Raw genomic sequence first — 15,000 nt, 5'->3', positions numbered from 1 at the left:
AACAGCATAGCTAACAATTAGCTAGCTACTGTAACAAGTTAGCTGATTTACATTCACTATGATCAGCTGACAACGGATATATTTGTGCTCTCTGTGAACAGTAGGCTAGGCTGTTTTTGCACAAAAAAGGGCCTATGCCAGAAATATATATGTTGAAATTTGGCTACATGAACAATGGAGAGAGATGGGTAAATGGGGTAAATGTAAAAAATGGGGTAAATGTAAAAAAATCTACAGTACCAGACAAAAGTTTGGACACACTTACTCATTGAAGGGTTTTTCTTTATTTTTACTATTATCTACATTGTAGAATAATAGTGAAGACATCAAAACTATGAAATAACACATGTGGAATCATGTAGTAACCAAAAAAGTGTTTGGTTTTAGTAGCCACCCTTTCACCGATGACAGCTTTGCACACTCTTGGCACTCTCTCAACCAGCTTCATGAGGTAGTCACCTGGAATGCATTTCAATTAACAGATGTGCCTTGTTAAAAGTTAATTTGTGGAATTTATTTCCTTAATGAGTTTGAGCCAATCAGTTGTGTTGTGACAAGGTAGGTGTGGTATACAGAAGATAGCCCTATTTGGTAAAAGACCAAGTCCATATTATGGCAAGAACAGCTCAAATAGGCAAAGAGAAACAACAGTCCATCATTACTTTAAGACATGAAGGTCAAAAACCATCAAGCGCTATGATGAAACTGGCTCTCATGAGGACCGCCACAGGAAAGGAAGACCCAGAGTTATCGCTGCTGCAGAGCATAAGTTCATTAGAGTTACCAGCCTCAGATTGCAGCCCAAATAAATGCTTCACAGAGTTCAAGTAACAGACACATCTCAACATCAACTGTTCAGAGGAGACTGCGTGAATCAGGCCTTCATGGTCGAATTGCTGCATAGAAACCACTACTAAAGGACACCAATAATAAGAAGAGACTTGCTTGGGCCAATAAACACGAGCAATGGACATTTGACCAGTGGAAATCTGTCCTTTGGGCTGATGAGTCCAAATTTGAGATTTTTGGTTCCAACGCAGAGACCCAGAGTAGGTGAAAGGATGATCTCCGGATGTGTGGTTCCCACCGTGAAGAATGGAGGTGTGATGGTGTGGGGGTGCTTTGCTGGTGACACTGTCAGTGATTTATTTAGAATTCAAGGCACACTTAAACAGCATGGCTACCACAGCATTCTGCAGCGATACGCCATCCCATCTGGCTTAGTGGCACTATCATTTGTTTTTCAACAAGACAATGACCCCAAAAACAACTCCAGGCTGTGTAAGGGCTATTTGACCAAGGAGTGCGATGGAGTGCTGCATCAGATGACCTGGCCTCCACAATCACCCGACCTCAACCCAATTGAGATGGTTTGGGATGAGTTGGACTGCAGAGTGAAGGAAAAGTAGCCAACAAGTGCTCAGCATATGTGGGAACTCCTTCAAGACTGTTGGAAAAACATTCCTCATGAAGCTGGTTGAGAGAATGCCAAGAGTGTGCAAAGCTGTCATCAAGGCACAGGGTGGCTACTTTGAAGAATCTAAATTATAAAACATAATTAGATATTTTTTAACACTATTTTGGTTACTACAATGTAGAAAATAGTAAAAATAAAGAAAAACCATTGAATGAGTAGGTGTGTCCAAACTTTTGACTGGTCTGTATATACTGTAAGGTCTGGTTAAGATTGTTCAGCCAGTTAAACCAACAGTAAAAGTGTCTAAGACACCACAGCACATGGACAGACCTGAAAAACAAACACACTGTTGCTTCATCGCACACAGAGGATGGGCCAGGGACTTCTGACACATGTTGAGGAAAGATGTCTTGTTAAAAGTGAACAAAAGCTATTTTATTTACGGGGTGCTTTCAAGTGCCCGTCGATAAATAAGCCGGTTGTTTTCATCGTATGTTGGGGTTGTCTGGGCACGGGACTGCCTGTTAAACAACTATTCCCAATGCCAACGTGTCGACTGGCATCTTTACCAGCTGTGTGGTGAGTCGGTGTCAGGCGGTCAACCATGTGGTTCATGGGCCGTGTGTGGTCTAGGTCTAATATTTGGTGGTGGCTGGAATGGAAAGAGGTTCTGGCTAGGGGGCGCCACCTTCAGATGGCAATAGTGCAGTGGTTCTCAAACCTTTGTGACTGACCCATCTAAAGACGGAGGAAAGAAGGGAGAGGGTTCAACTCACCGACACAACCACAGCGTCTCCTCGGTCTCCTTTATGCCCACTAATTCCAGGACGACCCTGTAGCGAGAGACACACCACATCACCAACGGTCAAATGCATTGGAGTGATATGATCATACTCTGTAGTGCTGTTTATTTGTGTAACCCAATGGCGTGCCCTTGGGTTTGAAAAACACACTATATGTGAATCATCTTTTGTTTTTACTGCTGTTGTTATCATGTGTAGCCTACGATGTTAAAGGAATGGCTCAAATCAAAATGTGAGGTACTGTACTTACTGGACGACCAGGATAGCCATATTCTCCTTTGGGTCCTTCTGGCCCAATGGGACCCTGTAAAAAACAACAACAAAGCAACCTTTGAAGGACCAGAACTGTTTCTCTTTTGTATTTCTCCCGTCAGCAGGTGCACTGCGGATGAGGATACATCACAGGTCCGTGGTACGCCTGAAAATATGCATTGGCTGGATAGGGGGCCCAGAAGCAGGCCTGTATGTGCGTATGGACTTGGCCTGATAAAAATGTTCCAAAACACTTTGAATGAAAGCAGCTGCGGCACCACAAAGAAGGAGGAGGGGGGGTTAGTTACTACAAAGGGATTACTCCAAACTCAGTGTAGGGAACAACAACTCCCCCCCCCAAACACACACACACACACACACACACACACACACACACACACACACACACACACACACACACACACACACACACACACACACACACACACACACACACACACACAGAGCTGTATTGGCAACATAACACACACGAGAGTCAGTTGTTTATTATAGGTCCGTTATCAAACTGAGAAACCAATAAAGTCTTACCATCACGCCAGCTGGTCCAGGTACACCACAATCGCCCTGCGAAGGAGTCAGGAAACAAAGTGAGTGTCTGACACAACTAGAGGCCAGGCAGCCAATGTGAACTTTGACCCAGGAAGTAGTGTGTGTAAGACTTACCTTGATCCCTTTGGGCCCCTGTGGCCCTGTGAGTCCAGACATCATAGACCCATCAGCGGCAACCATGACCCCTGGCTCTCCCTTCTCGCCCTGCAAACATACACACAGACACACAGACACACACAATAAGATGATATGAATACTGTCCATACACTTGCAGTCAGATTACAAACATGCATACACACACACGCACGCACGCACACACATACACACACACACACACACACACACACACACACACACACACACACACACACATGAACCCAAGGGTAATGTGCAGCACATGCATGTTGAGGCACCTTGAGCACCTCTCAGAGAAAGGATAACATTAGATAATAATCTCATTCATGTTGTTCCATGGGCCTAGACTGAATCAGTTATATATTGTCTATGGCTGCACAGTCTGGAACACATTAGCAGGCTTTTACACATCAATAGTGTGCAGCAACCGGGGTCGTAGCTTTAATCATGAGTACTTGGTGTTTAGTTTCACACACTTTTAATTGATTGGAATCCGAAAGGCTTTGAGCCTGTATATTAGATGTTCATTCAATCCTGTTTGGAAAAGGCTCCTATAGCAAAAGGTTATGCTATAGTAAACCCAGCTATAGTTAACCTCTAGTGGAGTTCTTAAACCCAAAACAAAGACAGATAACACAAACACACACATACCTTTAGGCCTGGAGGCCCCATGATACCTGTCATCCCCAAGTCCCCCTTTGGACCCCGTGGCCCCTGGGAATAATCATAGTCAGTGAATAGATCATGTATTAATAATTTAAATAAATAACTACATTAATAATGAATTAAAACAGAGTCACTGAAACAGACAGCTGCAGTGTCTCTATCAGTATGTACCTGTCCGATTGCACTGTGTAAAGTTTGCACTGCCAAGTTCATGCCAGAAGTGTGGGCCGCATATTGTATATTTTGCAATAGAAAAAAGACAGACATAGTACCATGGTACTGTAACCTACCAGCAGATACTCTGAGCAGCAAGAGAGAAAATCTGATTTGTTTGACTATTTGTCAGTTATTCACCCATACAAAAAACAACAGTCTGTTTCAAGGAATTATCTAACACTTATGTACCAAGAAATGGAACAAACTAAACTACACACTGTAGAATGAACCTCCTTATCAGTCACAGATAAATACTTCAACATGCATCTCTCATAACCTGGACCTAATTGTCCGTGGGATACACAAAACACTTTTTGATGACCATGCATGACAGATATCGTTACAGCAATTTGAAGCAAATCTTTGATATGTTTCTGTCATGATCGTCGTAATGAATGGACCAAGGCGCAGCGTGCGTAGAGTTCCACATCTTTTAATTAATAGACACTCACCCAAACAAAACAAGCACAAACAAGCACAAACAAGCACAAACAAGCACAAACGAAACGTGACGCTACTGGTGTGCACACAGCCAACTATCTGTAGACAAGATCCCACAAATCACAAATGAGGAAATGGCTACCTAAATATGATCCCCAATCAGAGACAACGATAAACAGCTGCCTCTGATTGGGAACCATATCAGGCCACCATAGAAATACAATTCACCTAGATGACCCACCCTAGTCACAACATAGAGAATAAACAGCTCTCTATGGTCAGGGCGTGACAGATTCCAGCCATTTCTCAACATAATTGCTCTGGGAGAGCGAGTACGCCGAACCCAAAACAATATAAAAGGAGTTCTGTCATGCTATCTTGTTAATGTGAAAAACAGAGAGTTTTTAAAGAGCACCGTGAAAGAAATTGTAATCTCAAAAGATATTAAGTGAAGTTAACAATGTGTTGTACTGTGACCATTTTAGGGGTGCACTTGCTTCAACTCTCGCCTGTGAAATGCTTTGTGTCACTGTTGAAGGAGACACACACACACGCACACGCACACACACACACACACACACACACACACACACACACACACACACACACACACACACACACACACACACACACACACACACACACACACACACACACAACAAGCCTAAGTCTACTCACCCTGGGCCCCTGAGATTCCAGCACTCCTGAGAAGTTAAACACACCCTCTGTATCGTTGACCAGGAGCTGAGGAGTACAGAGAGGAGAGGCAGTGACATCAATATCTACATCCACATTAAAACTGTCCCATCTGAGCTCATCAGTAGGAGTGATAACAATGTAATTTGTAACACTTGTAATTGTTCTAATAACAGCTAATTACTGTATAATATTAGCCAATAAAATGTGCCTCCCGAAACTGAGATTACTGGTCATTTTAAGGGATTAAGTCATACTATACTGCCATTAGTCTGGTTTTAAAATTACAGCTGAGTAACTCAATAAATCAGAAGTAAACTGGATAACTGTCCCCGTAAAGAAACACTCCTTAGCCCCTAGGCCCTAGCCCCTAGGTCCTTCATGAGGATCTCTTCATGGTTGATCCACTTACATCCTGGAGGTTGATGACTGGTCCTGGAGGCCCGGGAGGTCCTGGAGGGCCGGGGAAACTGAGGCCATCCTGACCTCTCTCTCCCTAACACACAGAACATAGAACACAGTGTTAGAAGAACGAAGAACAGGGCCAGCTTGGTTGGCTCCAGAAGGCCAGTCGAAATCGATGATCTCATAACATATTGACATGAATGGAGTCAGCAGGAGTGATACTGTACCTTTGGTCCCATATCACCGCTGTCCCCCTTCGCTCCCTGCATGGAAGAAAGGGCAAATACTATAACGACAAAACATAACTGAGACCTGAGACCATTGTATGAGGAACCTATGACAACAAATGTAAAGGGTATAAAGACAGATTAGAATATTTTAAAATCAAAAGAAGTTAAAAAGAAAAGGCAAATAGAGGAGATTGAATAGGTCAGCAAAAGGCAGGTGAAGTACTGACCGTGTGCCCTGGCAGTCCGTCCAGCCCAGAGGACCCTGCTGCTCCCGAAGCACCAGGCTCCCCCTAGAGGAACAGAGATGAAATTGATGGATTATTTATTAGGATCACCATTAGCTATTGCTCATGTAGCAGATACTCTTCTTGGGGCCCACACAAAACATAAAATAACATTATTTAGAACATTAATAGACAAAAACAGTATCAAGTTAAAATAAGAGAGTTTTTAGATCTGTTTGAGATGCTAGTGAGTGACCAACCCACATAGAGCAGCCCAAAATTGAGGAACAAGTCCAACTAACTACCTCATCTGCGTACCTATGATAGTAGACCTCATCAATGAGTGATACTTCTGAAAACCTTTTTATCATAATGAGGAGATTGTATGTATAGAATTACTCTTTTCATTTTCATTCGGTCATCAACGAGGTCCGGAAGGCCACACTGAAAATTGGTCAAAATTTGCAAAAAATAGTCCTCTGTTCATCCTTTTGGGAATTTTCGATGCCCCCTGACTGTCTAGTGATTATTAGCGAGCTGGACAGTCAAGAAACTGTATGAATGTAGGTCCATTGTCATTTATACACAGTTTTGATTTCGCTTTAAGTATATTGAGTTTGTTTCCCCCCTCCTATTTACATTTTTTTAATAAAAGTATGTCCAAACTTTCGACTGGTACTGTATATGGTACTGTATATATCTACCAGTCAAAAGTGTGGACACACCTACTCATTCAAGGTTTTTTTTTAATTTATTTTTTCTACATCGTAGAATACTAGTGAATACATCAAAACTATGAAAAAACATATATGGAATCATGTAGTAACCCAAAAAGTGTTGAACAAATCAAAATATATTTTAGATTTTTCAAAGTAGCCACCCTTTGCCTTGATCACAGCTTTGCACACTCTTGGCATTCTCTCAACCAGCTTCATGAGGAATGCTTTTCCAACAGTCTTGAAGGAGTTCCCACATACTGCTGAGCACTTGTTGGCTGCTTTTCCTACACTCTGCGGTCCAACTCATCCCAAACCATCTCAATTGGGTTGAGGTCGGATGATTGTGGAGGCCAGGTCATCTGATGCAGCACTCCATCATCAAACCAGATGGGAAAATACAGTACTCAATCCCAAAAGAGTGGGAACGATTGGAATTACTGTAGTTAGTTTACAAACTTCGATTTTGGGGTGAACGTTCCCTTTAATGATATCTGAACTTTCACATTAATGCTAGCTGATGTCTCTATCAAGGTGGTGGTGCTGGTGCATGTGAGGTACGGTGCCTGAGGCCTGGACGACTGGCCCTGCCTGGGTACAGATGTGTCAGAGAGGAATTCATTGGAAATTAGCTAATAGAATGCACATGGTGGGGAAGGCTGCACTTCCTCTGAGAGGATGAATGGGAACCAGTTGAGTAGTGGGGACCCACCTTTACCGCTACACCAGGAAGCCCGTCCTGCCCGTCTTTGCCCTGTGAAGGAGAAATAAAATGGCCGTCAGTATGGGAACCTTTTACATGTATGTAGAACTACATCTTCTAACACACAGAATATGTAGTGCCACTAGCACATACCAGATAGAAATGAACCCAAGAACATGCACACTCACAACAAATACCAACACAGTTCTAGTTTATGCAGGGCAGTGAAAACTTTATAGCCACATTCGCACCAGATGATTTCATTCTTAGAACCACTTGAAGCACATACACAAGTATTGCAAGATTTCAGTCCTATGATCTTATACACCTGTATACTGACTCTGTGATTCATATGATTGATACTTTAAGTGGTGTGCAGTAGGATGTTTTTATAATTTTTTTTAAATTTTATCCCCTTTTCTCCCCAATTTTCGTGGTATCCAATCGCTAGTAATTACTATCTTGTCTCATCGCTACAACTCCCGTACGGGCTCGGGAGAGACGAAGGTCGAAAGCCATGCGTCCTCCGAAGCACAACCCAACCAAGCCGCACTGCTTCTTTAACACAGCGCGCCTCCAACCCGGAAGTCAGCCGCACCAATGTGTCGGAGGAAACACCGTGCACCTGGCCCCCTTGGTTAGCACGCACTGCGCCCGGCCCGCCACAGGAGTCGCTGGAGCGCGATGAGACAAGGATATCCCTACCGGCCAAACCCTCCCTAACCCGGACGACGCTAGCCCAATTGTGCGTCGCCCCACGGACCTCCCGGTCGCGGCCGGCTGCGAGTAGGATGTTTTTTAAAAATGTAACTTTATTTAAAACTTCTTGTCAATATGGGGGCGCTGTTTCCACTTTGGGAAAATCGTGCCCAAATTAAACTGCCTCGTACTCTATTCTAGATCGTACAATATGCATATTATTATTACTATTGGATAGAAAACACTCTCAAGTTTCTAAAACTGTTTGAATTATATCTGTGAGTAAAACAGAACTCATTTTGCAGCAAACTTCCAGACAGGAAATGAAAAATAGAAATGTTATTTCTATTATCTGCCGTTTTGGCGGGCGCTGTCTCGCTATAACGTAAGCTGTTTGTTATCGTAAAGTTATTTTTAAAAATCTAACACGGCGGTTGCATTATTAAGAACCAGTGTATCTTTCATTTGCTATCCAACATGTATTTTTTAGTAAAGTTTATGATGAGTTCTTTGGTCAGATTAGGTGAGTGTCCAAAATATCTCCTGACATTCTGGGGAATCGATGCTCAATTTTCACAATGTATAACCACAGGTTGCAGCTCTAAATATGCACATTTTCGAACAAAACATAAGTGTATTGTATAACCTGATGTTATAAGACTGTCATCTGATGAAGTTGTCCAAGGTTAGTGATTAATTTTATATATTTTGCTGGTTTTTGCGAACGCTACCTTTTGCTGCTAATAAATGCATTTGTGTGTTTGGCTATTGTGGTAAGCTAATATAATGCTATATTGTGTTTTCGCTGTAAAACACTTAAAAAATCGGAAATATTGGCTGGATTCACAAGATGTTTATCTTTCATTTGCTGTACACCATGTATTTTTCATAAATGTTTTATGAGGAGTATTTAGGTATTTCACGTTGCTCTCTGTAATTATTCTGGCTGCTTTGGTGATATTTTTGATGGTAGCTGCAATGTAAAACTACGATTTATACCTCAAATATGCACATTTTCGAACAAAACATACATTTATTGTATAACATGTTATAAGACTGTCATCTGATGAAGTTGTTTCTTGGTTAGTGACTAATTATATCTCTATTTGGTCGGTTTTGTGATAGCTACCTATGCGGTAGAAAAATTGTGAAAATATGCGGTTGAGTCTTTTGCTATTGTGGTTAGCTAATAGAAATACATAGTGTTTTCGCTGTAAAACATTTTAAAAATCGGAAATGATGGCTGGATTCACAAGATGTTTATCTTTCATTTGCTGTATTGGAATTGTGATTTCATGATATTTATATGCTATTATTTACTTGTGGCGCTATGCTAGGCTATGCTAGTCAGCTTTTACTGATGAGGATGCTCCCGGATCCGGGATGGGTGTTTTAACTAGGCAAGTCAGTTAAGAACAAATTCTTATGTACATTGATGGCCTACCAAAAGGCAAATGCCTCCTGCGGGGACGAGAGCTGGGATTACAAATAAAATAAAAATATAGGACAAAACACACATAACGACAAGAGAGACAACACAACACTACATTAAGAGAGACATAAGACAACAACATAGCATGGCAGCAACACATGACAATACAGCATGGTAGCAACACTACATGACAACAACATGGTAGCAACACAACATGGCAGCAGCACAACATGGTACAAACATTATTGGGCACAGACAACAGCACAAAGGCAAGAAGGTAGAGACAACAATACATCACGCGAAGCAGCCACAACTGTCAGTAAGAGTGTCCATGATTGAGTCTTTGAATGAAGAGATGGCGATAAAACTGTTTGTTGCAGCTCGTTCTAGTCGCTAGCTGCAGCGAACTGAAAAGACGAGCAACCCAGGGATGTGTGTCCTTTGGGGACTTTTAACATAATGTGACTGGCAGAATGGGTGTTGTATATGGAGGATGAGGTCTGCAGTAGGTATCTCAGATAGGGGGGAGTGAGGCTTAAGAGGGTTTTATAAATAAGCATCAACCAGTGGGTCTTGCGCCAGGTATACAGAGATGGCCAGTTAACAGAGGAGAATAGAGTGCAGTGATGTGTCCTATAAGGAGTATTGGTGGCAAATAAAATTCAATAAAAATCAAATGAAATGTATTTGTCACATGCACCGAATACAACAGGTGTAGACCTTACCGTGAAACGCTTACTTACAAGCCTTTAACCAACAATGCAGTTCAAGAAATAGAGTTAAGAAAAGATTAACTAAATAAACTAAAGTGAAACTTTTGTAAAAAAATTATCTAAAAGTAACACAAGAAAATTACATAACAATAACGAGGCTATATACAGTACATGGGGTACCGGTACCGAGTCAATGTGCGGAGGTACAAGTTAGTCGAGGTAATTTGTAAAGTGACTATGCATAGATAGTAAACTGTGAGTAGCAGCAGTGTAAAAACAAAGGGGGGGGGGGGCTCAATGTAAATAGTCCCGATGGCCATTTGATTAATTGTTCAGCAGTGGCTTGGGGGTAGAAGCTGTTAAGGAGCCTTTTGGGCCTAGACTTCGAGCTCCGGTACCGCTTGTCGTGCGGTAGCAGAGAGAACAGTCTATGAAGTGGTTGACCAGAGTCTTTGACCATTTTTTTGGGCCTTCCTCTGACACCGTCTAGTATATAGGTCCTGGATGTCAGGAAGCTTGGCCCCAATGATGTACTGGGCCGTACGCACTACCATCTGTAGCGCCTTGCGGTCAGATGCCGAGCAGTTGCCATTCCAGGCAATGATGCAACCGGTCAGGATGCTCTCGATGGTGCAGCTGTATAACTTTTTGAGGATCTGGGCACCCATGGCAAATCTTTTCAGTCTCTTGAGTGGGAAAAGGTGTTGTCGTGCCCTCTTCACAACTGCCGATCTATAAATCTCCGTAATCTAGCATGAGTAGGATGGTCATCTGAATCAGGGTTAGTTTGGCAGCTGTGGTGAAAGAGGAGCGATTACAATAGAGGAAACCAAGTCTAGATTTAACCTTAGCCTGCAGCTTTGATATGTGCTGAGAGAAGGACAGTGTACCGTTTAGCCATACTCCCAAGTACTTGTATGAGGTGACTACCTCAAGCTCTAAAACCTTAGAGGTATTAATCACATCGGTGGGGAGAGGGGCGTACTTCCTACCAAACCACATGACCTTTGTTTTGGAGGTGTTCAGAACAAGGTTAAGGGCAGAGGAATCTTGTTGGACACTAAGAAAGCTTTGTTGTAGAGCATTTAACACAAAATCCGGGGAGGGGCCAGCTGAGTATAAGACCATATCATCTGCATATAAATGGATGAGAGAGCTTCCTACTGCCTGAGCTATGTTGTTGATGTAAATTGAGAAGAGTCTGGGGCCTAGGATTGAGCCTTGGGGTACTCCCTTGGTGACAGGCAGTGGCTGAGACAGCAGATGTTCTGATTTTATACACTGCACTCTCTGAGAGAGGTTGTTAGCAAACCAGGTCAAAGACCACTCAGAGACACCAATAGTCCTTAGCCGGCCCACAAAAATGGAATGGTCTACCCTATCAAAAGCTTTGGCCAAGTCAATAAAAATAGCAGCGCAACATTGCTTAGAATCAAGGGCAATGGTGACATAATTTAGGACCTTTAAGGTTGCAGTGACACGTCCATAACCTGAGCGAAAACCAGATAGCATACCAGAGAGAATACTATAGACATCAAGAAAGCCAGTTAGTTGATTATTGACAAGTTTTTCCAACACTTTTGATTAACAGGGCAAAATAGAAATTGGCCTATAACAGATAGGATCAGCTTAAATAAAGGACGCACCATGGCTGCTTTCCAAGCAATGGGAACCTCCCCAGAGAGGAGAGACAGGTTAAAAAGGTCTGACATGCCGGGCAATTCTAGGGGCAGAAACCTTAAAGAAGAAAGGGTCTAAACCATCTGACCCAGATGTTTTTTGGGGTCAAGTTTAAGGAGCTCCTTTAGCACCTCGGACTCAGTGACTGCCTGTAGGGAGAAACTTTGTAGCGGGGCAGGGGAAAAGGAGGGAGGAGCATTGGGGCTAGTCACATGAGAAGGGGTGGGAGATGTTGGACAGGGAAGGAGGCATGGCTGAGTCAAATAGGATTAAAGTGCTCAGCCATGTGCTCCTTGTCAGTAACAACCACATCATCAACATTAAGAGACATGGGCAGCTGTGAGGAGGAGGGTTTATTCTCCAGGTCTATAACCGTTTTCCAGAACTTCTTGGGGTTAGACCCACAGAGAGAGAACTGCTCCTTAAAGTAACTAACTTTGGACTTCCGGATAGCCTGAGTGCACTTATTTCTAATTTTCCTGAATGAGAGCCAGTCAGCCGGAGTATGCGTGTGCCGAGCCTTTTGCCAAATGTAATTCTTGAGGTGGAGTAACTCTGCCAGATCACGGTCGAACCAGGGGCTGAACCTGTTTTTAATTCTCATTTTCTTTATGGGGGCGTGTTTGTTAACAATACCACTGAAAATATAAAAAAAGAAGGTAATCTATCACAGTCAGTGGTGAAACAAGTGAGTCACACTTCACACCAAGGATCTAGTACACGTCAACATTTTAGCACATACACTACTGTGTGTCTAGCATACACGCGAACATCCAAGGGTTGTGAAAAGACTGCCGACTGCAAGTACACGTTGAATTTGATGTCAGGTTGAAGTGTGTTTTTGAAAGTAGCTGCCTCACATAGTTAGCTTTTAGCATAGTCAATTTGTTTCAAAGATGGGACATGATAACATATTAAAACATGCCTGATAGGTACATAGAGTAAGCTCACTGTGTCAGTGATATAAGACATGAGGGCATACAGTACCTTTTGTCCTGGAGGACCAGGTTTCCCAATAGGACCCTGTGGAAAGCACCAGGTAAAAATGATTGTTAGTTTTAATCATACACATTTTCATATGTATATCAGTCTTATAAGCAAAATGGTGTCCCAGCAGCTCCATATAGAAACCACTCTTTGTGGTCTTACCTGAGGGCCTCTGGGCATCACTGCCCCAAAGCCACCGAGTGTCCCAGACCCTTCAATGTCCTGTAAACAACATACAGTCAATGACAACTGGTGTGTGGTGATGAGCCCCCTGGCACAAAATGGCTGCCGAGCATCACTAAGGTGGGTGCTACACATTGGTGATGTATAGAGTGAGTCGTTGTCCCCATCCCTCCCGACATACAATGTAAATCACTTTAAAGTGTATAATAATAATGCAATAATACATAACATTGTTATGAGAAGAGTATTAGTTATCCTTCATTACTAAACCTTGAAAATAATCTAACAGGTGTACAGTATGTTGTTGACCCTCTGACAGACAGAAGAGCTGAATGAGTGAAATCATACCTCCAGGTCCAAGCTGAAGCCCCTTCCTGGGGGTCCCGGTGGCCCAGGAGGGCCCCTCAGGCCTGGCTTCCCCTCTGGGCCCTCTGAGCCGGGCAGACCTGGGAACCCTGCAGCACTTGGCTCCCCCTGGGAGAGAACCACAATGGTTCAGTCTAAAAAACCCTGAAGCAGCATACATTATTACAATGTCCATTTTTGCAGATGTGAAGGAACTGGACGGGTGTAAGTATTATGGAGGGGGATTCCACTACACCCACAGGAAGGTGGAGGCTTCACAGTAGCTTAGGCCTATGTTATTCCTTTAGATCTGAAAACGCTGATGGGGGAGTGGCTAGGCATAGCAAAAATGTTTTATTTGGTTCTGGTTATTAGCAGTAATTATCACTTGATTCACATGTGGGGAACAAGTGTGTTTGGGTTTGAATAGTGGATAAAGGTCGTTGTGGTTTTTATGGTCACTTCAAGCTTGGGGAGTGATGGAGCAGCGTGACTCTGACTTTACCTTTGGTCCAGGAGGTCCGCTCAGACCCGGCTCACCCTGTCAAAGAAAATCAATGTTTCAATCAATTTAAATCAATCAAATTGAAGCTCTTTTTACATCAGATGGAGACTGTCTTGAGATGATAGATTCTACGTAATCAGTACACAGGATATCAGAGGTCTATATCCATAGGTCGTACCTTCTCTCCTCTCTCGCCTGCTGGACCAGGGTCCCCATCATGTCCACCAACCCCCTGGGAGTTAGAACAATTACTTAGATTAGATGTGTTTCTCCGTAATGTAGTTCTGCCCAGTATGGGATCATTCCATTTGTCAGATTGTATTTAGCTGTGAAGTGTCTGATCTGACAGCACAGCAAGACACTATACTGTCTCTTTAGTCCACCGGCTAATTTAGAAATAATTAGTTCATTCATCTATTCAGAAGAGCCAGAACTCAATTCATAGTTTCAACGATCATAACTGACATGTGATAAATGTCCTGTAAGCGTTCCATTCACACAGTTAGTAAAGCCTCCTACATTCTCAAGTCAAAAGGCAGTTTTGGGAGAGAATAATGGGAGAGACCATGTTTCATGAGATGCATCTAGCTACAGTCAGAAGCCATTAGCTCAAGGAGCCAAGATTACATTGCTGCTTCATCGCTTCTGAACCTTTAACCTTTCCACACTAGACTCGTAATATCTTTATCTCCATTGGTTAACGGTCTTACTGTATTTTGTGAATCGTATCGTGAAACAAACTTTAAAATGTTTCTCAACAGATTAAGTGAGAGATTATTGGCCTGGGCAATAACATTCCGTAATCTGTCATTCAGTACAGATTAAAATGTCATGAGGCTGAGCAATATCTCACCACTGGGAAAGTAAGCATAAACACTGCCAAATCTCATGGAAATAGATTGTGACGTGTTGTGGAAAGATGACTGTGAGATCCCTGTACTTCACCAAAGAGGAGGTTGATTAGAGTACATGTCGGGTTGGA

At 42.7% G+C, this 15,000-nt stretch overlaps 1 protein-coding gene across 3 annotated transcripts in view; it reads right to left on the bottom strand.

Annotated features, from left to right (window-relative positions):
- Positions 1 to 15,000, bottom strand: part of LOC120051067 (collagen alpha-1(XVIII) chain-like) — an 89,176-nt gene that overhangs the window by 11,059 nt on the left and 63,117 nt on the right. For all 3 annotated transcript variants that reach the window (XM_038997688.1, XM_038997690.1, XM_038997689.1), the window contains exons 14-28: positions 14,197 to 14,250; positions 14,019 to 14,054; positions 13,517 to 13,642; positions 13,148 to 13,207; positions 12,986 to 13,021; positions 7,484 to 7,525; positions 6,059 to 6,121; positions 5,829 to 5,864; positions 5,609 to 5,692; positions 5,179 to 5,244; positions 3,829 to 3,891; positions 3,157 to 3,246; positions 3,022 to 3,057; positions 2,471 to 2,524; positions 2,194 to 2,250 (exon numbers count right to left, since the gene is read on the bottom strand). In XM_038997688.1, coding sequence (XP_038853616.1) covers positions 2,194 to 2,250; positions 2,471 to 2,524; positions 3,022 to 3,057; positions 3,157 to 3,246; positions 3,829 to 3,891; positions 5,179 to 5,244; positions 5,609 to 5,692; positions 5,829 to 5,864; positions 6,059 to 6,121; positions 7,484 to 7,525; positions 12,986 to 13,021; positions 13,148 to 13,207; positions 13,517 to 13,642; positions 14,019 to 14,054; positions 14,197 to 14,250 — 903 coding nt within the window. The remainder of the gene's footprint in view (positions 1 to 2,193; positions 2,251 to 2,470; positions 2,525 to 3,021; positions 3,058 to 3,156; positions 3,247 to 3,828; positions 3,892 to 5,178; positions 5,245 to 5,608; positions 5,693 to 5,828; positions 5,865 to 6,058; positions 6,122 to 7,483; positions 7,526 to 12,985; positions 13,022 to 13,147; positions 13,208 to 13,516; positions 13,643 to 14,018; positions 14,055 to 14,196; positions 14,251 to 15,000) is intronic.

The sequence above is a fragment of the Salvelinus namaycush genome, chromosome 7, assembly GCF_016432855.1.
Source record: "Salvelinus namaycush isolate Seneca chromosome 7, SaNama_1.0, whole genome shotgun sequence".
Taxonomy (NCBI): Eukaryota; Metazoa; Chordata; class Actinopteri; order Salmoniformes; family Salmonidae; genus Salvelinus; species Salvelinus namaycush.
Note: the sequence above shows the minus strand (reverse complement) of the source record. Positions and strands in the feature narration are given on the sequence as shown.